At 34.1% G+C, this 23,334-nt stretch overlaps 1 protein-coding gene across 1 annotated transcript in view; it reads right to left on the bottom strand.

The window, feature by feature from the left end:
* Nucleotides 1–228: 228 nt before the first annotated feature.
* NFXL1 (nuclear transcription factor, X-box binding like 1) overlaps nucleotides 229–23,334 on the bottom strand; it is a 72,091-nt gene continuing 48,985 nt past the window's right edge. The window contains exons 17-22 of the mRNA XM_031943380.1: nucleotides 16,671–16,837; nucleotides 14,557–14,626; nucleotides 5,679–5,783; nucleotides 3,313–3,399; nucleotides 2,063–2,116; nucleotides 229–1,191 (exon numbers count right to left, since the gene is read on the bottom strand). Coding sequence (XP_031799240.1) covers nucleotides 1,018–1,191; nucleotides 2,063–2,116; nucleotides 3,313–3,399; nucleotides 5,679–5,783; nucleotides 14,557–14,626; nucleotides 16,671–16,837 — 657 coding nt within the window. The 3' untranslated portion in view covers nucleotides 229–1,017. The remainder of the gene's footprint in view (nucleotides 1,192–2,062; nucleotides 2,117–3,312; nucleotides 3,400–5,678; nucleotides 5,784–14,556; nucleotides 14,627–16,670; nucleotides 16,838–23,334) is intronic.

The following is a 23,334-nucleotide window of genomic DNA, read 5'->3' on the forward strand; positions in this document are numbered from 1 at the left end:
TATAACCTCGTGGAAAGTCAGAAAGTGGAAAGAAGTGTGGTGTTGTGGACAGAAAACCAGCCCTGAGATGCATTTCTCACACAGCATCTATGTGGTTGTGGGTCAGTCTCTAAGACTCTAAGTTGCAAAGCAGTTGCCAATATCTACTGGCAGACGTTCCTTCCAAGAGTACCAATGCAGTCAGGGATCTTGTTTAAAAAAAAAACAACAAACTCAGGAGTACAAAGCTGGTAATAAAATACTTTTAATTAAAGATTAGTCACAAAAATTAAACAAACTGCTTAAAATAACTTACAATTTCAGCCAGATTTGTCAATTGTCTTATACTATGTCCACTCTTCTAGCTGAAATGCACCTTGAAAGAACATATTTAAATTGGGTCAAATGTACTATGACTTCAATAGAAACTTCGTATTTTCTGCATCTGATAAATTCTAAAGAATAAAATCATTTTTTTCTCTGATGAACAAAACAGCTAACAAAAATGTCATAAGAGATTAAAAGTCCACAGTGATAAAGTATAATAAACAATTTTTCTCACTACCTGATTATGAAATCCAGACATTTTCAAGATTTTGTTTTGAAAACTCTTATTACACAAGATCACTGAACAAAATACATGATCAAAGAAATTATTCTTTAATAAGAACTAATAAGCCGTTTAGACAAGTTAATTTTAAAGCAAATATGGCTCAGTTTCATTGTAAGAACAAAAAAGGAATATTTGCACAAAGAAATACTATGAAGTAATAAAATGCTCTCTTGACAAGAGCTTTGCAAATAATTCAAGCTATTTTACAATTTCAATTCATGCTATTACTTTCAATTACACTATACTGCCCTTTTTTTGGATGCTGGTTATGGTAACACTTGACATCCTTTTTCTTCCTTATAAAAGAAAAGTACAGAGATGAATATGAACATAAATCATGTTCTATGATATACATGAACTAATATTTTAAGAATGTTACCTAAAGCTAAATTAAATTGAGGTATATTAAAATTGATCAAAATTTTTCAATACATATCATGGGCCACATACCATGCAAACATCACAACAATCGTGCACACTAGGAAAAGGAATACTTTCTTATATTTTTGCCAAGCTGAAGGTTCAATTTCTACTTCATCTCTTTTCCTGTTTTTCTTCCGACGACCTTTCAATCTGTTTTCAAAAGCCTCTAATTCAGCCTAGACAGGAAAGAATAATGGCAATTACTTAAATAAATTCAAAACATTAATTGAATCAAATGATAGAATTTTAAAAATCTACACTAATCAATCTGGATAACCTTTTAATATGGATTCTTTGAATAAGTTACTGGTTTAAGGAATGTAGGAAAATACACAGCTAGTAGTGAAGGCAGTCTTTTAAAATGGAGATTGTTTTGATTTTCTCAAAATTAACAGATCAAAAATATTAAATTAGAAAAATATTTTAACACTGGCTATACTGGGCAAGTTACTAGTTTAGTAGTTGTATATAAATGTGTACGTAACGGGGCAATCTAAATACCCCTCATACTCATCTCTACGCCACAGAGCCCCAAAGGCAGGGTGGGTAATTCCTGGGTAAGAAAAGACTTTGACTACTTGACAGAATTCCAAATTCCAGTTCAACTCGTCAGCTGAAGTTGGGATGACCTGAGCATTTTAGCCCAGAATCTTTTCTGAATGTCTGTGGCAAGGAAGTCAACAATCAAGAGAACGTTCTTCCTAGCTGTTTCTTATTTGTAGGTGTTAACATTTTCTACACTTTAGATAAGCAGTTAACAGAGAAACAAGGAATATGATCAGTAGCAGCTCAAACTTCCTGCTGGAAGGCATAAGTTCAGCAACTAGAAAAGAATATTGACTAAAACTGTATCCTGGCTGAAACTATTGGAAACAGTAAAGCAAACTACCTAGAGGTGTTTTAAAGACTTTCAATAACTTTCCTGCCCCAAGCCCTCCAAATGACTTCTGAGTCTCCCTCTCTCCCTCTTCAACCACACTTTTGCCATATGCCCCACCCTCCAGAGCACAGGACTTGGAAGCTCACAAATCAGCACTGTTTAATTACCTGCTGTCTTCGTTTTTCTTCTTCAATGACGGCTTTGGCTTCTGCTTCCTTTATCTGTTCAAAGGCAGACAGAACGTTTTAGTGATTTGTACTGCCCTACCATTTCATGGCATTTCCACCCACTATGATTTTGTTTTTTAGTTCTTTAAAGTGACAAAAAGTCACTTTCTAAATATTTTTTATTAAGGTGTATATACTTTTAATGGACATTTCCCTATATAGGATGGATCTCAATTCCAGGTGTATTACGATGAAAAATGTTATAAATAGTATACTATTTATAACATTTTTCATCGTAATACACCTGGAATGGCTCTTCACTTGAATCACTTTATAAAGCTGGATACTAAATAGTAAATGAGACTAGTTCTCATATGTGAAAATAATTTACCTTAAATATTACAGAAGTAATATCTTTACAAAAAAACCTTTCTTTTTAAAAGAATGTTGTTCAACCATATTTGGTTTATGATAACATTAAATTAAGTCTCTATTCCTTGAGCACATATCCACTGACAGTGAGAAAGGAGACTAGTGAGCAGAGTAGATAAGGGAAAGCAGACTGAGGATTCAAATCATCTGTAAATAATCTTAAGATGCAGATTAATCAGCAGCTGACTTGACATAATTAGAATTTAATTTCCAAAGCAAAATTATTAAACTCCAGCTATATTTCTTTCATTGGCATTTAAAATTGCCCTCAAGCTCTTTTACCTCCTTCAGTTATTCATCCACATAAGAAATGGCTTAATATAATGAGGGGAAAAAAAAGACTGGAATTAAGGGGAGAGGACCTGGGTTCAAATCCCACCTCAGATACTTGCTACTCCTGTGACTGTGGAGCAAATCATTTAGCCTCACTGAGCCTGTTTATTCTTCTAGAAAATGAGGATACTAGACAAGACGGCTTCAGGAGTTCTGACCAGCTCTGGGTCTGATTCTAAATATTTGCAAGTATACTGCAAAATGACATCCTTCCAAACAACCCCTATCCCATTCAGTTAAAACAGAGAAACCACATAATACCTTTCCCTCTAGTCATTTAACACAGGGAAAATAGTGATATTAAGGTAACATGAGTATCATTTTGATTACTTCCACCCTCCTACAAAACTTGCTTATTATTATTGGCAAACTAAGAATTACTATTTAAAAGTCTGCTTTTTATTTCCCTTCCGTTTTGTCTCAGCAATACTTCACAACAGTGCATTTCTTTGCAAAGCAGGGAGAAGTACAAACACCCATATTACCTCTGAGGCTTTCCGTTTCATTTCCTTACACGTGATGTCACATTCTAGAGAAACCCGGCCTTCTCGCACTTTACTACATTGAAGGTCCTACAAGAAATCAGAAATGGGGATTAAAAACCATCCTTTCAGACTCCCAGTTTTAATGGGCTTCCACTTAAAACTCATAAACATAATGTTCCGGGGGCACTCCTCAGCAGTGTACAAGTCTCGTATTCTTTAAACACTCTTTCTGATCCCCTCAAGTATCTCACACCTTTTTAAGCACACTGTCTCTTCCTGAGGCACCTACAGAGCACACTACAGCCCTGTTCTAGTTAGGATTTGTACACCAAGTAAAAGAAAACCTCAAAATCTTTATAAGTGAACGATTTTTAACTTGTTTCTCTCTACGTATTATAACTTAATTTTAATTATTTCTAACAAAAAATTATCTTCAAACAAAAAATATTTCTAAAGTAAATATGCACTTGTAAACATCCAATATAACATCTGAATTCTGGTCTTCCTATTATCCTGTAACAGAATATAATTTCCTCAAGAGCAAGGAATGTTCTTTTTTTTTTTTTTTTTTTTTTTAATGTATTTTTCATTACCAGTTAGTCGATAAACATTTGATAAATGTCTACTATAGGCCAAGCATGTGCTAAGTGCCAGGGATACAGAAAGAAGCAAAAGGCAGTCTTAGAGCTCACAATCTGGTGGAGGAAGACAACAAGCAAAAAAGAAAAAAAAAAGGAAAAAAATGGATGAAGAAGCTCCAGACAAGATAAAAAGGAAATAGCTGAGAGGAAAGGCATGGAGTTAAGAGAGGTTAGGAAAGGATTCCTATCTAAAATGGGATTTCAGTTGAGACTTAAAAGTTGGGGAAGTCAGGAGGAGGAAAGAGTATCTGGGCATGAGAACCAGAACCAAGAGATAAAGTGTCTTGTCTGTGGGACAAGTTACCAACCCCGAGCATGGTGCCGGGCAAACAGGAGTTTGCTTGTTGATTGGCTCCTGAGTCTATGCCAAGTACGTTACCCACCCACTATGCCACACTTGCTCAAGGCTGAGCTCTCAACTCTCATTGAACCTTTTCCTAATAACTGAAAGGTTATCCCGATAAATCATCACATTCTGCTTCAGTGCAGCAATAATAATGAAAATACCAGTGTCTACTGATTTACTGGCCCCTTCATCAAACACCCCCAACTGGTATGACTCGAGTCCGATTGTGTCTGGGTTTTTTATTAATTGGTCTCTCCTCCCCTTTGGGTTATCACTTTTTTCTGTTGTATGCTTATCTCTAGCAATTGTTTAGAAAGTCACTGAAAACCATGTTTTAGGAAGAATGTGATAAGTGTACAAAATGGAAGGAAAGGATGCAGGAAGCTAGGAGATTATTCAAGAGGCTGTCACAATAAACCCAGGTTTGAAGTGATAAAATTCTGGTTAGGGCAGCAGTGGGAAATAAAAAAGAGCGAACACTACATAACACTAGTGAGAAAATACTGATGGGACACAGTGACTGTCTATGATGGGAGACAAAAGTGTCACACGCTACTTCAAAGTTTCAAGTTCTGTATCTGGGAAAAACAAAAGTATCAAAGATAAAAACAAGGCAGGCAGGAAACCATCTGAATAAGAAAATATTTTATTTTAGAAACACAAGAGTCTGAGATGACCAAGAAGGGTTTAAGGACAAGAACATCAACTACGATGATCACGAGAAAGTGATATTTAAAGTTATGGGAATAAATGTGTTACTGAGCAAAAAGCAAGCCCTGAATTAACAGAATTTGAAACAATCAAGAGAGAGGAGACAAAAAAAAGAAGCATGGAGAGATCAGAACCAGAATATTAAGGTAACAAAGAGTACAAAGTGAGAAAAATACTACAGTGAGATCCTGAAGAAGACTAAAAAGTCATTGAATCTAATAACTCAATCACTAATCACCTCCAAAGTATTTTAATAGATTCAATATTGAGTTACTTGTCTGCCACATGTCACAATCTCTTCTGAATTGGTGATTATTTACCCACTCATAAAGGAATAAATATGTAAGTGCTTAAAGCTGAATCATGGAATCAGTGGCAAAAATCTGTTTAAAGCATAAAAGTCCTAAAGTTTAAATCCCTTTTTTAAATTTACTGAACTGTTTTAGTTCCTATTTTAGCATGTACATCCAACCATAAAAGCATATAGATTTTGTGTAAAGAAGGAAAAACATTTCATATAAATGCAACACATTATTCTATTGCTAGAAGTGATTTTTTTAAAGAACTTACAGAAATACCAATTTTGCTAAGGTAAAATATTCTGGAATATTCATAGAAGAATTAAACATTTAAAAGTTTCCCATACATTTTAATCATGTGGAACTTACCTTCTTAATTCTCTTGCAAGGACACCTGAGTTTCACCTTCTGGTTGCAGTTAAAGGGACATTCACCAGGATGGCACAATTCTTTACAACGATGACCACAGGGCAACTGAGGAAAAAAATTTTAAATTAATTTACAATTTAATTGTGAGCTTTCAAATTCTGGGGGGAAAAAAAATCCATAAATAATACAGTCAACCTAAATTAACTTTTTAATGCATGACAAAAGTTTTCCTGCACTTTAAAAAAAAAGGGGGGAGTGGGGGTTAAAGCATCTTTGGGGAAAGAACAAACTCAAAAAGCAAAGCATTTCTTCAACAATTTCTGGTGTCAGCAATCAGGCTTCGAAGCTCACATCCTATCAGGGAAATACAAGGAAAGCCACAAGTAAATGTAAAAGTGAGGCAATTTAATGGAGAAGGGTACCAGCACCTTGGGATGAAGGGTGAAAAGGCAAGGAAATGTCTCAAGTGGGAAGTGTCCCTTGACTTATGGTATAAAAGAGACCCAGGATCCTAAAAGACGGCACAAGACAGGATAGAGCACCAAGAATAAGTAAAGGTGAAGAGACGGGACCACAGACTGGGTGCAGGGAAATAATGCGTCACCACAACAATGTGTTCAACAAGGGAATCTCTCTTCTAATTTAGAGGCAAAAGTGAGCCACTGGGGCTTTCTGAACAAGGAAAGCTATCAATGCCATCCTAGCAACAACTCTTGGTTTCACAATGAGTCTTCATGAATAGTGGCAAAAAATAATCATATAAGATGAACCTGTTTTACTTCTTTGGTGATCACAACGGATCTTCAACACTCACATGACTAGCCATACCAAAATAAAACATTTAAGTCTTTAAGTTACCAAGTCTACTTACAAGACAAACTTCTGTTTGTCTGTGCCTCACACACACACACACACACACACACCCCTAAGAGGTAGCAGGACTGGTGACATGATACAGGAGATAAGGGGAGAAATACATCGTTTTATTCCATAGAGTCACAAAGCTCCAACCAGGCATCTCACCCTACTATTCCATCTTCCAGTTTTGGGAATTGGGGGAGACCCTGATCCATTCTATTGCCCAAGGGTGAACAGTAAAGTGTTGGGTCCCAGATTCTGCTGCCAGGCCGCAGCAGGGCAGAAGATAGGACCTGGCAACCCAAAGTAGAATTCTGAATGTATTTTCCTACAAAATCATTTTCATAATACATGGTAGTTCTAAAATCCCATTAGGTACAATACAGGTATATTATGGGTAAAATAGGTCTTTATGAACCAAAGATAACTACCATGTATAGTATTGTTGTCATGGGAAAATTCAAACCCAAGTTTCAAAAAAATTGACTTATAAGTGAATTTATAGGCTGTCACCTATTAAGACCAGTCAGGGGCTGGTACTCTCTAATAACTATTTTTGAAATATCAGAAAGAAAAGGATTTTCTTCAAGTAATTATTACTATAATGTAAAGAACAACAAAAACATTAACCTTTCAACTAAAATTTAGAACATTTCCCACTCCACACAACAAATAGGTACATTACCTATTATAATACATCAGGGCTCAGGAAACTATCAATGTTGCTACTCTTTCTGCTAATAAGAGATCATAACTCCTCCACACCCAAGTTTCAAAAAAATTGACTTATAAGTGAATTTATAAGCTGTCACCTATTAAGACCAGTCAGGGGCTGGTACTCTCTAATAACTATTTTTGAAATAGCAGAAAGAAAAGGATTTTCTTCAAGTAATTATTACTATAATGTAAAGAACAACAAAAACATTAACCTTTCAACTAAAATTTAGAACATTTCCCACTCCACACAACAGATAGGTACATTACCTATTATAATACTTCAGGGCTCAGGAAACTATCAATGTTGCTACTCTTTCTGCTATGTAAGAGATCATAACTCCTCCACAACAAAGTAAATGACCTTTGGGAGTTGGCAAGGCCTTGTAATAAATGGCCAAAGAAATGATTAAGCCCCTCCAGTTAAGTAGCAGTTGATAAAGTTTATTCTGCCACGGGAACCAAGAAAGTCTAATCTGTCTTCTACGCTAGGATCCTTCAATTAACTCAAAAGAACCTTCGTGTTTCCCAAACCTTGAATTCTTTTCTTCTCCAAATTAAAAAATCTCTAATTCCTTCAAGTGACTCATATGACATTGCTGAGATCTTTCAACATCCCAAATAATCCTTTTACCATTGCTCTTTAGTTTAGCAATGGCTTCATAAAATGTGACAAAACAGCTTCTTTGGTCTCCCCAGGACAGAGTACATGTGCTCTGTCACCACCACCAAACTCTACTTCTCTTAGAACCAGATGCACTTTACCCCCTTTGGTATCAGTAAAGGCTAGCTGGCTCTCCCTTTACAAAAGAGCTTTCTGCTCTCTTCTCTCTACTACTCCAGTTCAAACCTTGTTATCTCTTGCCTGGTCTAGAACAACAGCAAAGTCTTTCTCTGTCTGCAATTTCTCCCCTCACTAATTTAATTCATACACTACAGCTGCCAAACACAGACAGGTCCGACTACATCATCCCCCTGCTCAAAAAGCTACAGTGGTTCCCCTCCCCTGCCTTTAGAATAAGGCACAAATTCCCTTTTGGTCCTTTACAATCGTACTCCAATCTCTCCTGGTTTAGTACATAGTTCTCCCTCTCACCCACCTGGCCTTCCAGCTAGGCCACCCTACTCTGCCATCCCATTTCCTATTTCTGGGTCTCCACTCAGGATGCCCCCATGCCCCTGAGCTTCCTCTACATCACCACCTCAATCTGGGAACTAGATCTGAATTAAGTCCTCCTCCAACCCACTCTGGCTGTGTGACCAGCATTTCCCTTAATCTCTTGGTATCCTAAGACTCCAAGCTGCAAAGATGTGGACCTGTTCTGGGAGATGGAATTTTCTTGGTGGGCATCAAATTAAGTCATGGATACATTCTATCACTGTTAGATTCTTCACTCCCACTGAGTTTGTGGTCCCCTAAAACCATTCCATAGTTTGAAGCTATCATTTCACAGCTGAGGAAACACCCAGGCCCAGAAAAGTTGTGTGATTTGTTCAGATTAAAATTCAGGTCTGACTTCCAGTCCTGTGTTCTTTTTAAAGGCTGTTTCATGGATTTACATTTCATAAAGTAATTCAGGAATCCAAAAAAATCTAAGCTTTCCTTCAATTGTCTTTTATGATCCAATTATCCACCACACCACTAAAACTGGCAATTTATTTTTCTTAATAGTCCCAATCTCTTTAAGATCTAATAAAGCGGAACTATGCTCAAAAAGTTATCAAACTGTGCATACCCTTTGATCCAGCAGTGTTACTACTGGGATTATATCCCAAAGAGATTATAAAGAAGGGAAAGGGACCTGTATGTGCACGAATGTTTGTGGCAGCCCTTTTTGTAGTGGCTAGAAACTGGAAACTGAATGGATGTCCATCAGTTGGAGAATGGCTGAATAAATTGTGGTATATGAAAATTATGGAATATTACTGTTCTGTAAGAAATGACCAACAGGATGATTTCAGAAAGGCCTGGAGAGACTTACACGAACTGATGCTGAGTGAAATGAGCAGGACCAGGAGATCATTATATACTTCAACAACAATACTAGATGATGACCAGTTCTGATGGATCAGGCCATCCTCAGCAACGAGATCAACCAAATCATTTCTAATGGAGCAGTAATGAACTGAACTAGCTATACCCAGAAAAAGAACTCTGGGAGATGACTAAAAACCATTACATTGAATTCCCAATCCCTATATTTATGCACACCTGCATCTTTGATTTCTTTCACAAGCTAATTGTACAATAATTCAGAGTCTGATTCTTTTTGTACAGCAAAATAATGTTTTGGTCATGTATACTTATTGTGTATCTAAGTTATATTTTAATATATTTAACATCTACTGGTCATCCTGCCATTTAGGGGAGGGGGTAAGAGGTGAAAAATTGGAACAAGAGGTTTGGCAATTGTTAATGCTGTAAAGTTACCCATGTATATATCCTGTAAATAAAAGGCTATTAAATAAAAAAAATAAAATAAAATAAAAATAAAAATAAATAAAAAAAAAATAAAAAAAAAAGCAGCATTAGAGAACAATAAAGCCATTTAATTTCAAAAAAAATAAATAAATTATGAGCATGGAGAAAAAAAAAAAAAAAAAAAGATCTAATAAAGCAGGGGTCCTCAAACTACGGCCGTGGGCCAGATGCAGCAGCTGAGGAAGATTATCCCCCTCATCCAAGGCTATGAACTTTCTTTATTTAAAGGCCCACAAAACAAAGTTTTTGTTTTTACTATAGTCCGGCCCTCCAACAGTCTGAGGGACAGTGAACTGGCCCCCTATTTAAAAAGTTTGAGGACCCCTGATAAAGCTATTTGCTAAAATTTCTTATTGACACTAAATTCTTTTAAATGTTGATATTTCTTTCCCGTAATTCTAAATATAGGATATACCATTAGAGCTCTAAAGTAAACTTTAAAAAAGAATCTTAAAAAAAAATTCTAATCAATAGTTTTTGGGGAAAGTAACAAAGATGTAGACTACAAAATGCTTCTATATATATATTCCTTTCTATCCTGTCCTCAACAAAAAAAAAAAAAAAAAAAAAAGACCAGCATTTCCCTTTCAGATTTCTTTAGCATTACTTTCATTACAAAGAAATAATATGCTTAAGACCTAGAGTAGGAGAGGATGACAGGAATGGTGTATCTCAGGAAAAAGGAAAAACCTAATTGACCTTGTAACAAATCCTTCTGGAAACTAGCCTACTTTAGTGAGATCTCACATGCCCACAATATTTCCAGAACTTAACATATTTATGAATTATTTTACTTTCTAGCCTAAATGTTCTTCTTTCTGTCTAGTAATGTAACTTCAAATATGTTGCATATAATTTTCATCTATACAGATTTACTTGAAAAGAAAACCACCAATAAGACAAAATTAATATGCCACATCTTCTATTCTCCCATTCCTAACGACTATCTCCAAAGCCCATAAATCATGCTATTTTACTACTGTAGGTTTTGCCTCAAGCTACTAAAAACATAACCTTAGAACAATAAAATCTCTTGAAACTGTGATGTTGTTCCAAAGAAAAAATATATTTAGTATTTTTCAAAAGAACTTCTAAGCTCCTGGCAATTAGTCCAAATTAGTAAAGCCTACATACATAACACACTGTGACATAGTTGAAGAAAAATTGAGAGCCTCCAAAAAGAACCAACACAAGCCTTTTCAAGTATATTTAAGTGCTATTCCTTGCACTAAAGAAAGCAAGTGATTTTTCTACTAGTCTTAGGGACCCTATTGTCAGTCAAATGGCACTCACTAAATCACTAAGAGCCCAGTTTAAAAAAAACCAAGGTCAAGATTTAAAATATAGTCCTCATCCCTATAAAATCAGCAAAATTCGCTATGAAATTAAACATTAACTGCCAGTGAAAGGTCAGAAAACATACAGAAAAGAAAGTTAACAACTCCCACTTTGACAAGTAAAAGTATCTCTCAGAAAATCACAGTGACTATGGGAAAAGAATACATTTTTATTGTTACAGGTATCAATAATTTCAGAAACATTACACTTTTTGCTAGATATTTATTTAAAATTTTTGCATCAAATCTCATTAGTGAAAATGGTCCATAATTCTACAAACTATTAGTCCATAGTCCCTTGGTTCAGATATCAGGGACACATATTGTCATAGAAACGGAGTTTGAGAGGATTTCCTTTCTCAATTTTTAAGAAGGATATGCATAACATAAAAATTAAATGTCCTTTAATATTTGATAGAATTCACCATCTGAATCATGTCTTCCCCCCCCAGCCCCCCACAATACAGATGGTTCAATTTCATTTCACTGACAGAATTTGTTAAAGATTTCTATTTCAAGCTATGTTAATTTTAATCGTCTATTATTTTGTAGATAGTCCTCAATTTCTTTGAAATTAAATTAGAAGTCTGAACAATATATTACTGTGTATAGTAGGTGTTGATTAGGTTTTAAAATTTCAACTGAGATTTCATTTTGTTCATTTTTCTTAATTTGACAATCTGATTTTCTTCTCTCAGGTTTGCTAAAGTTCTATTACTTTGTTAGTCAAAGAATCAGCTTTTAGTTTTTCCATTTTTATAGTTTTCTATAAAAGAAAAATTTTAATCCATTGTCAGCCAAGATACAGGATCATAACAATTGAGAAAAATTGTAATAAACAGCAATCAAGCCTCTCTAAGTCATCTTTAAAAAAAAAAAAAAAAAAAAAAGATTTCTTCACTGTTTTCAGGTTTTGCTCACCCCAAAAACCAGTATCCTCCTTCCTTCCTCTGCTCCTTCTTCAGACAGCTTTTATTGTTCTAACCAAGTATTTGAGATGTACAGTTTGGAGAAGGAGGTCCTTGGGCTATAGGTCTCTGAGGCCATTTTAGTATCTTTCTAAATGTCTCATAGTTGTGTAGAATCTAGCCAAATACAACTGGACACATAACAACTGTTTGACTGCACTATGTATAAAAAGACTACTCAAAGCACAAGGGAAGAAACAAAGGTATGTTAAAACAAGGTAGAAAATAAAAAGGTTACTGGTAATAACTTAATTTTACAAGTCTTGCTGCAAATATTTTCAAAATAGTCTTCCTAAAACACAAATCCAATCATGTCTCTTGCCAATCAAAACCCTCCCCTGGTTCCCAAGCACCTCTCGGATAAAATGTCAACTCCTTAGGTTAACATTTAAGACCCTCTACAATCTCTTTCCACCCCATTTCACATTCTTCTTCTTCATGCATTCTTAATTGCAGCCAAACCATATTATTCCTCAAACTCAACATTATCCTGATGCCTATCCTGATACAATTGTATGTACCATCCTATATAACAAAAATGCATTCTCTTAAATGCAAATTAAGACAACTCTAAGATACCACTACACACCTGTCAGATTGGCTAAGATGACAGGAAAAAATAATGATGATTGTTGGAGGGGATGTGGGAAAACTGGGACATTGATGCATTGTTGGTGGAGTTGTGAACGAATCCAACCATTTTGGAGAGTAGTTTGGAACTATGCTCAAAAAGTTATCAAACTGTGCATACCCTTTGATCCAGCAGTGTTACTACTGGGATTATATCCCAAAGAGATTATAAAGAAGGGAAAGGGACCTGTATGTGCACGAATGTTTGTGGCAGCCCTTTTTGTAGTGGCTAGAAACTGGAAACTGAATGGATGTCCATCAGTTGGAGAATGGCTGAATAAATTGTGGTATATGAAAATTATGGAATATTACTGTTCTGTAAGAAATGACCAACAGGATGATTTCAGAAAGGCCTGGAGAGACTTACACGAACTGATGCTGAGTGAAATGAGCAGGACCAGGAGATCATTATATACTTCAACAACAATACTATATGATGACCAGTTCTGATGGACCAGGCCATCCTCAGCAACGAGATCAACCAAATCATTTCTAATGGAGCAGTAATGAACTGAACTAGCTATACCCAGAAAAAGAACTCTGGGAGATGACTAAAAACCATTACATTGAATTCCCAATCCCTATATTTATGCACACCTGCATTTTTGATTTCCTTCACAAGCTAATTGTACAATAATTCAGAGTCTGATTCTTTTTGTACAGCAAAATAATGTTTTGGTCATGTATACTTATTATGTATCCAAGTTATATTTTAATATATTTAACATCTACTGGTCATCCTGCCATTTAGGGGAGGGGGTGGGGGGGGTAAGAGGTGAAAAATTGGAACAAGAGGTTTGGCAATTGTTAATGCTGTAAAGTTACCCATGTATATATCCTGTAAATAAAAGGCTATTAAATTTAAAAAAAAAAAAAAAAAAATGCATTCTCTTCCTTATCTGCTTTTTAGAATGCTTCTTTCTTTCAAAGACTACTTCAGATACTATTTCCTCTATGAAGATTTTTCTTTTACCCCCAAGTCATTAGTATTCTCTCCCTCTTCGAATTATTTAGTATTGACTTGTCTGTACATAGTACAGACTGTATATTTCCCTAGAAGAATGCATGTTCCTTAATGGCTAAAGACTTTTTTTTTGTATTCCAACTGACACTGTACTCCAAATACTACAGTAGTAGTAAAATAGGTGCTTAATTAAAACTCACAACTACTGCTGACCAATGACAGAAAAAAGTTATTTAAAAATTATACCTAGTTCAGTGAAGAAAATTACTGGATGCTTTAGCTTTATTCTGAACAGTTCATTTTCTTCCTCTCTTATTTTTTATTTTCTTTTAGCTTACTAAGAGTGTGACAGCAACAGAGTCAAAATTTATAAAGTAATACTTTTTGGGTCTTTATAAAGGTAGAGTGATAGATGAAAACACACATACAATGGATCAAAGAAATGATTCTTCAAGCTAATCAAACAATGGCACCAAATGCCCCCAACTGTTCCTCCATGAAGTCAATTCTAACAGATTGGTAATATTCCTTCAGATGGCCTTAGTGTTCCTTAACTACAGGTTATATACAGATCTACTCCCCGGAAAGTTATCTCATCTTTTATCCTCTTTTTTTTAACCTACTGATATTTACAGTTTATTTTATCACTTGGAGAAAGAAGTTCCATCTTTTATAACTATTTAATATGTAAGACATATGTTCTTTAATTTTCTTAAAATTAGTTTTTACTATTTTAAAAAACTCTGGCTTTTGCTCTAATGTTTTCAAATGCTTAAACAACTTCATGAGCATACATACACTGTACATCGATTATAATCTTATAAACAAGACTTGAAATAAGATGCTTGAAAGAAAGTAATTAAAGGAAAAATAAGCAAAATATTCACTAGAGATATTCAGGACAAGTGGATTTATTCTGACTTACCTCTTTAGGACACTGATTTTTGCAGGAAGTCAATAGGTTCTTTTCATCTACATCAGCATCTGACAATTGTCTAGAACCAAATAGGAAAAACTTAGAAAAACATCTGAAAGAGAAATTCCTTTTGATATATCTCAAAAAACATACAATTTCTAAATTTCTCACAAAATGTTTTTGATTATATTTCCTAATGAACCATTTTGAGGAACAAAAACATTCAAAAGCATTTATTAAGATACTTATTTTGTCTTGTGTAGATTTTTAGCTCATTCACATTTAATAACCACATATCCAAATATTTTTTATACCTCTGCTATGTAAAATAGCATTGTGCTAGGTCCTGTTAGAAATATAAAATTTAGATAAGACAGTGACAAACCTCATGAAACTTCCAGTGTAAGGAAGAAGATGCCACAAAGAATACTATGTGATATTACACAATTGCAACTGAAAGGTACAAAACAAAATGCTATAGTGACAAGTATCACAGAATCCACAGAACCATTAATTACAAACTATAGGTAACAAGAAAGGCTTGACAGTAATGTAAATCTAAGTTATACTTTAAAGAATGGATAGTTGCACCAAAGGCAAAAGTCAGAAAAAAAAAAAAAAGGCACTTAAGAATTAAAGTTTGGAAGAAAGAAAAATGATATAAGGCTAGAAAAGGAAAAGGGGTACCAGACTGAGGAAGGTCTCAAATGCTAGATAAGAGTTTGCCCCTTCCTTAGAAGAAGTTAGTACCAATGAAAATTTCTGGGTGACAGAATAATATGATCAACTAAGAAAATTAACTAGGTAGCTGTATGAATATGAGGTCAAAGAAAGAGGCTAGAAAGATCTTTTAGGTGAAAACTGCAAGACGGAAATAATGATAAGTGGTAAGGAAGAAGATGAATTTAAGAGAGTTGGATACAAGGCCAGATGTCTTAGGTGGCTAGGATAGATGAGGGAAAAGATTCAACTATAACCAAGTTCTTCAATATTAAGAATTATGAAATTGAACTTATTATTTTAGTGACGGCATCACAAACAAAAAGATCACTTTTTGGAAAAGGTAAGCTTGAGATTACCATCTGACATCCTATATGCAATTACAAGTACATGTCTAAAGCTGAGAAAGGAGCAAGAAGAGGAAATATTCCTATTAAGGGCTAAGGACAAGGAGGAAGATTCAACAGAGCAACTGAGAAAGGTTAGATGGAGGAAGCCCAGGAGTCTGTGGTCTTGGCTGCAGCCAAGGAAAGGACGATACCAGCAGAGGGAGCCCACAATGTCCCAGGAAGTCAACGAGAAAGATGGTGGAAGCTTCCTTCTCATTGGTGGTCACTGGTGACCAAAGGAAGGCAGGTAAGGTGCAAAGGAAGGGAGGGAATGGGTATACATAGATCTGTCTTCCAAGGGAGCTGGGGAAAGGGAGACAAGGACTGCTTCTTCTTGAGGCCTGTGGAGAGCTGAGAAGGGGCTCACACAAATAGGATGAGGATGAATGTGAGAAAGGAGAATCACCAAAACAACAACCTAAAGGAACAGATCAAGACGGAATCAGCCTTAGGAAGCAGGAGAGAGAGCTCTTTTTTCAATGGCCAGAAGAAAAAAGAAAATAATTGGTGAGGATGCTAACATGTTTTGAGGAATGTGACTATGGAGTTCACTTCAATAATCTTCTCAGTGAACAAGTCATTTAATGTCAAAAATTAATTTAAAATGAAAATTCTAAATAAACTCAATGCCTATTCCCACACTGAACTCATCATTTCCCACAGAACAATAATATTCCATCATAATCACACAATAGAATTTATTCAGTCATTTCCCAATTGATGGACATTCCCTCTTTTTCCAATTCTTTGCCTTGAGAAAAGAGCTGCTAAAAATATTTTTGGGACACATGGGGTCCTTTTTCTTTTTGTTAGGTCAAAAAAGTGGGCATAATTTTATAACTCTTTGGGCATAGGAATTCAAAATTTTAATAGAATTACACAAACTGGGGTAATGTTTTTTTTGTTTGTTTTTACCTGTAACGGGAAAATTTTTAAATTTACAAAGGAATACTTAGTGTAATTCTTTCATGTTAAAATCTAGGAACAGAAAAGCAGCACCTTTAATCTGCTTACCTGCATTCCACGTATAAGCTTATGAGCTTGCAATGACATTTTATTCTAAGCATTTGAACACAGGAAGGGCATTCTCCAGGGTGACAGGGCAATATACATGGGTGAGGACAACCTGGTGGCCGTGGTTTACAGCATGCTTCTTCACACTGAAGACATTCTGGCCCTGCCTAGTAAAAAATAAAAAATAAATTCAGGCAACTGTAGAAACCATTATTTTGATCCAATTTGTGATTTCCCATCTCCTTCCTAGTTGTTTTTTAAAAATCTGAATCCTTTAAGAATGAAGCTTTTCTAGCCATCAAAAAGAAAAGGGGAAAAAGAGACTAAACAACAGTGTAGGCATTTAGTGAAAAATGTACATTAGCAAGACAGTTAAAATAAGCATATATCTAATTTAAAATGTAACTTTGCTTTAAAAGAAAATGTGGAAAAGGGGCAGTATAAAGAGTTATAAAATTAGAAGGCACACATTTCATTCCTCCCTTCCAAAGCAAAAATCTTCAAATGACTAATGGTAGAGGAAAATGTAAAAAAAATATTAAAAATAAAAACAATTGTATTTTTGAGGCATAATAAAGTACCCTGACAAATAAAAGTCACTGATATTATCAAACTACTATGCAAAGATCAGGCTTTATTTGCAGGACATTACTGAAAATGAACTTATAAACATGGACAAATAGCTTAGTCTTAAAAGAGAATAAATTTTAAAGTTTGAATATTTTTCATAATTTCTAGATATCAATTACAACTTAAACTTCTAATTCTAGGGTTATTTAAATAGCAAATCTTAACTTATTATAATATATAATTATATATACAATCATATTATATATATGTGTGTGTGTGTATATATATATATAATACATATATAATATATCTAGTTAATGAGATCCTTTTCTAAACATTTAGGATTATGAAATTAACACCAATGGTGTAAAGCCATTTCCATCATAAGTGACTTACAAAATATATACACAACTAATTCTCACTTATTTGACAAATATAAAGAACAATGAAATGAGAGTTTATAGTTCTGCTTTCTAGACCTATCTCCGACAGCAACTTGCTATGTGGACTCAAGATACAACCTCCATAGTCTTCAATAACTTAGTGAAATGAAAGGATTGGACTAAAGTTCCAAGATCCTTTACAATTCTAAATTCCTATTACACTATACTCATTCATTTGTTTAAAAAACATCTGAGTAACTTTTCTAAAATATATAGAGAACTGAATCAAATTTATAAAAATACAAGTCATTCCCCAATTCATAAATGATCAAAGGAAATGAACAATTTTCAGATAAAGAAATTAAAGCCACTTATAATCATATGAAAAAAATGTTCTAAATCACTAATCATTAGAAAAATGCAAACTTAAAATGATAAATGTTGGAAAGAATGGGGGGAAATGGACACTAATGCCTGGAATTGTGAAATGATCCAACAATTCTGGAAATCAATTGGAATTATGCCCAAAGAGCTTATTAAACCGTGCATACCTTTTGATCCAGCAGTCTCACTACTAGGTCTGTATCCCAAAGAGATCATAGAAGAGGGAAAAGGACCCACATGTGCAAAAATGTTTGTAGCATCTCTTTTTTTTCAGGGGCAAAGAACTGAAAATTAAGATGCCCATCAATTGGGGAAATGACTGAATAAGTTATGGTATATGAATGTAATGGAATATTATTGTTCAATAAGAAATGAGGAGCAGACTTGGGGAAGAGGGAAGAAAAAATTTGGAATACAAAATCTTCCAAAAATGAAATTGAAAACTACCTTTACATGTATTTGGGAAAATAAAATATTACTAAAACTAAATAACAACCAAACAAAATCTGAATAGACAATACAAAGCAATCCAAGATACAGTTCCTGACCTCTGCCGATAATCTTAGTATTTGGAAGAGATTTTAGACATCAACCAATCCAACCTCCTCGTTTGACAAATAAGGAAAAAAAGTGAGTTGGCCCAAGTCAAATAGGTAGAGAAATATATAGTCAAACAGATTCAAACCCAGGCTGAGAGAAATCAAATGATATGCTCTTTCCAACATGATGCATCTGCAAAACTATTCCCTTTCCATTTCTATCTTCACTACTATCCTGTAATCCTATCCTCGAGACACCATTCCAAGTCTCAAACATATCCTATAACTCACATTAAATATAAACTTCCATAAGTTAAAAATTTCACTTTAAAATGTCCTTGATGAAGCAATTAAGAATTTTATTACATTTGTATAGTTTACAACAGAATACAGAAATCAAAGAGGTTTGCAAAAAGTGTGAAACATCATTCCTCTCACTAAATTATTTTTTTGTTTTGAAAGTCATTTTTCATTTTAAAATGTAATTTGTATTGATATATAATGGCTTAACAATAGATTTTTTAAAAGGAACTAACAATTTAACATTTTGTCAAGTTTTACTTTCTAATATGATGAATATCCACAGATATAAATCAAACACAAAAGTTCTTTGGGGGTCCTCAATCATCTGACACCCAAAACTTTAAAACTACTGGACTACGTATTTAAAGTCCCTTTTAGCTCTAAATCTGATGATCTAGAGGGCCACATATAAATGTGCTATCCAAATATATAAAATGGCTGGAATAGGTGAAACTGAAACAGAAGGAAACTGAAGTTAACTACTTAAAGACAAAATGCCAAAAAAGCTACAAACATACAAATATGCCCTTTCCATTCCCTCCCTTTCCAATAAGACATCTGGATTACAGAATAACAATACTGTCTATGTCATCAAAAATGAGGAGTAGTGTTATATAGGAATGCTCAGTTTATTGAAAGTAGTTTAGCAAAGCATTCTAAAGATAAGTAAAAACTAAACATAAATTGTAATTGAAAAACCATCACTGTAATGGGATTATCTGTGTATTGAATATTTTGTATGATTAAAAATGAAATGTTCACTAATACATATTGATAAAGGAAAACACATGACTGTATTCTATTTACATTTGTCTTGACAGGATTTTGTAGCTTAAAACTACATGTCTTATTTCTATGTCATGATTCAAAAGCACTCATTAAATTAAGGAGTCTTCTGTAAAATTAAGAGTATCTAATTCACTTATTCTTTTAGAAATTCAGAGTGTCATTTGGGCAGGAAATATTAATGACTTTAGTAAACATTAAATAACACGCCAAATAAATGTGACTTCAGCATAAATTTCAAAGTTCTTTCTTCAAAATAATTCTACAAGGTTGAAAGTACAAATGATACTGTTTCTCAATTTCACTTTCTTTAGCTGTAAAATTCATTGGATAACAACATTGTTATGAATTTACAGAATCAATATTTGGGGTCAAGCAGTCTCACTCCAAGTTCAAAGTTCTATAACAGAGTGCTTCCTAAACTTCACATATTCATATTAATAGAAGAAAGATGATTAGTATTATAAAATTTTTCAAGAAATTAAATTTTAAATTCCTTCCAAATATTTTTTATTGTAAATAAAGCCATTAAATCAATTTAGATGATATCTAGCTCCTAACAGAAGCCCAACTTTAATAGACGCATAAACAGAATATTTGCATATATATATATATACACGCAAATAATCAATCTGCATTGAATGAACATCTCCAATAAAATTAGACCCTGACCAAAATAATATTACAAATCACTGTGGGTAAACCACAAAAAAAATACAATGAAAATCAGATTGTATTTTAATTTAAAATTATTTGGGACACAGACACTTAAGTGTATACAACTATATATACATATCTACAATATTAATAAAATAAATTTCTATGATGCTGTGTTTACATGTATGTATGCACACATATGCTCCAAGTATTTTGGACAGACCAAGCATAATATATATTACAATGTATGTGATATATCATTTCAAGCCCAATCTCAATTTCTCTCCCTCCTTCTCTCAGAGCAGTGTGGGGAGGCCCCGGGTGGAAAAGCCCAGTACCAGTAATCTACCGGCAGGCTCTTAGCCAAAATACAGCAGTGTGGGCTACTCGGTTCTAATTCAGAGGCTAGTGGAACAGCAGACTAGCTGGAAGACCTCCAGCTCAACAAAGAAGGCAAATTGTGAGCCCTGTATCCCAGCATAACAGGTGGGAAAGAAAATAGAAAAAAAGATCAATGAATTGCACATGCAACTTAAAAATCTAGAAAAAGAATAAATTAAATACCAAATTTGAAAATTTGAAAATCAAAGGAGAGATTAATAAAACTGAAAGAAAATTATTGGACTAATAAACAAAATTAAGAGTCAATTTTATGAAAAAAACAACAAAATAAACCTTTGGTTAATTTAATTAGAAAAAGAAAATGAAATCACCGTTTCAAAAATGAAAAGAGCAAACTTATCACCAATGAAAAGGAAATTGAAACAATAATTAGCTTTTTTGCCCAATTGTATGGCAATAAATCTGATAACCTAAACGAAATGGATCAATATTTATTAAAATAGAGGTTGCCCAGATTAACTGGAGGAAAAAAATTACTTATATAATTTCACTTCACACAAAAAAAAAAAAAAAAAAACCTAACAAGTTATTAATGAACTCCCTAAAATATCTAACAAGTTATTAATGAACTCCCTAAAATATCACCAGTGCCAGATGGATTTATAAGTGAATTCTATCAATTAATTCCAATACTATACAAATAATGTGGGGAAAATATAGATATTAGCAAAGAGATTACAGCAATTTATCCCTAGGATAATATACTATGACCAAGTGGGATTTACACCAGATATGCAGAGATAGTTCAACATCAGGAAAATTCTCAGCATAATTGACTACATCAACAGCCAAACTAACAGAAATCACATGATTATGTCAGTAGATGCAGACAAGGTACTGGACAAAATACAACACCCATTCCTGTTAAAAACAGAGCACATAAGAATAAATGGAGTTTTCCTTAAAATTGTCAGTAGCATCTATAAAACCATCAGCAAGAATTATATGTAATGGAGATAAACTAGAAGGATTCACAAAGTGAAACTACACACACACACACACACACACACACATGCACATATACACACTATATTTCATAGTAATGCATATACTACATAATAATACACCATATACTATAGTAATTTAGTATTTGATAAAACCAAAGATCTCAGTTTTGGGAATAAGAACTCATTTGACAAAAATTGCTGGAAAAATTGGAAAATAGTATGACAAACTAGGCATCAACCCACACCTAATACCCTTTACCCTTTGCCAAGAAAAGGTCAAAATGAGTTCATGATTTAAACATAAGCAAATTAGGAGAACAAGGGAGTCTACCACTCAGATCTGTGAAGAAGTAAGGAATTTATAACCAAAGAACTAGACAACACTATGAAATACAGAGTAGATCATTTTGATTACATTAAATTAAAAAGAATTTGTACCAACAAAACCAATGCAGCCAAGATTAAAAGGGAAGTGGAAAACTGGGGAAAAAATTTATATCCCATGTTTCTAATAAAGACTTCATCTCTAAAATATATAGAGAACTGACTCAAATCTGTAAGAATACATGCCACTCCCCAATTGATAAATGGTCAAAGGGTTCGAACAGACAAAATTCAGATGAAGCTATTTCTAGTCATATAAAAAAATACTCAATCACTAATGATTAAAGAAATGGAAATTAAAACAATTGAGGTTCCACTTCAATCCTCTCAGATTGGCTAAGATCACAGGAAAAAATAATGACGAACGTTGGAGGGTATGTGGGAAAACTGGGATACTAATACATTATTGATGGAGTTGTGAAATGCTACAACCACTCTGGAGAGCAATTTGGAATTATGCCCAAAGGGAAGTGTCACTACTGGGTCTTTATCCCAGAGATCATAAAAGAGGGAAAAGAAACTACATTTGCAAAAATTTTTATAGCAGCCCTTTTTGTAGTAGCAAGGAACTGGAAATTTAGTGATGTCCATCAGTTGGGGAATGACTAAACAAGTTATGATATATGAATGTAATGGAATATTATAGTTCTATAAGAAATGATGAGCAGACTGATTTCAGAAAAGCCTGGTGAGACTTACACAAACTGATGCTGAGTGAAGTGAGTAGAACCAAGAGAACACTGTACACAGCAACAAGATTATATGGTGATCAACTGTGATGGACGTGGCTCTTTTCAATAACAAGATGATTCAGGGCAATTCCAATAGATTTGAGATAGAAAGATCTATTCACATCCAGAGAGAACACATTGTCTTTTTTGCTGTTGTCTGCTTGGTTTTTTTTTCCCCTTTTTGATCTGATTTTTCTTGTACAGCATGATAAATGTGGAAATATGTTGAGAAGGGGAAAAAAAAGAATGTGAAGAATTATGGGGAACTTAAAAAGAGTTGTAAGCAAGAGAGCAATTTATAATATTAAAACAATGAAAGATTTCAGGATCCTGATAAATGCAATAATTAACTGTGATTTTACTGAACTGCTGGTGAAGCCTCTCTCTCTTACTCAGAAAAGTATGCTTACTAGAATAGTGGACTATACTTAAAAAATGAAACAAAAATTGTCAGACACGATCATTGTGTTAATTTCTGATGCTTATCTCTGCTTCTTTACTGGAAGAGAGTTCTACTGGTAGAATATAAAAGGGGAAAATTCTGGGAGAGCATGGGATGAAGAATGCAGGGAAGAGAG

Source organism: Sarcophilus harrisii, chromosome 6, assembly GCF_902635505.1.
Source record: "Sarcophilus harrisii chromosome 6, mSarHar1.11, whole genome shotgun sequence".
NCBI classification, from domain to species: Eukaryota; Metazoa; Chordata; class Mammalia; order Dasyuromorphia; family Dasyuridae; genus Sarcophilus; species Sarcophilus harrisii.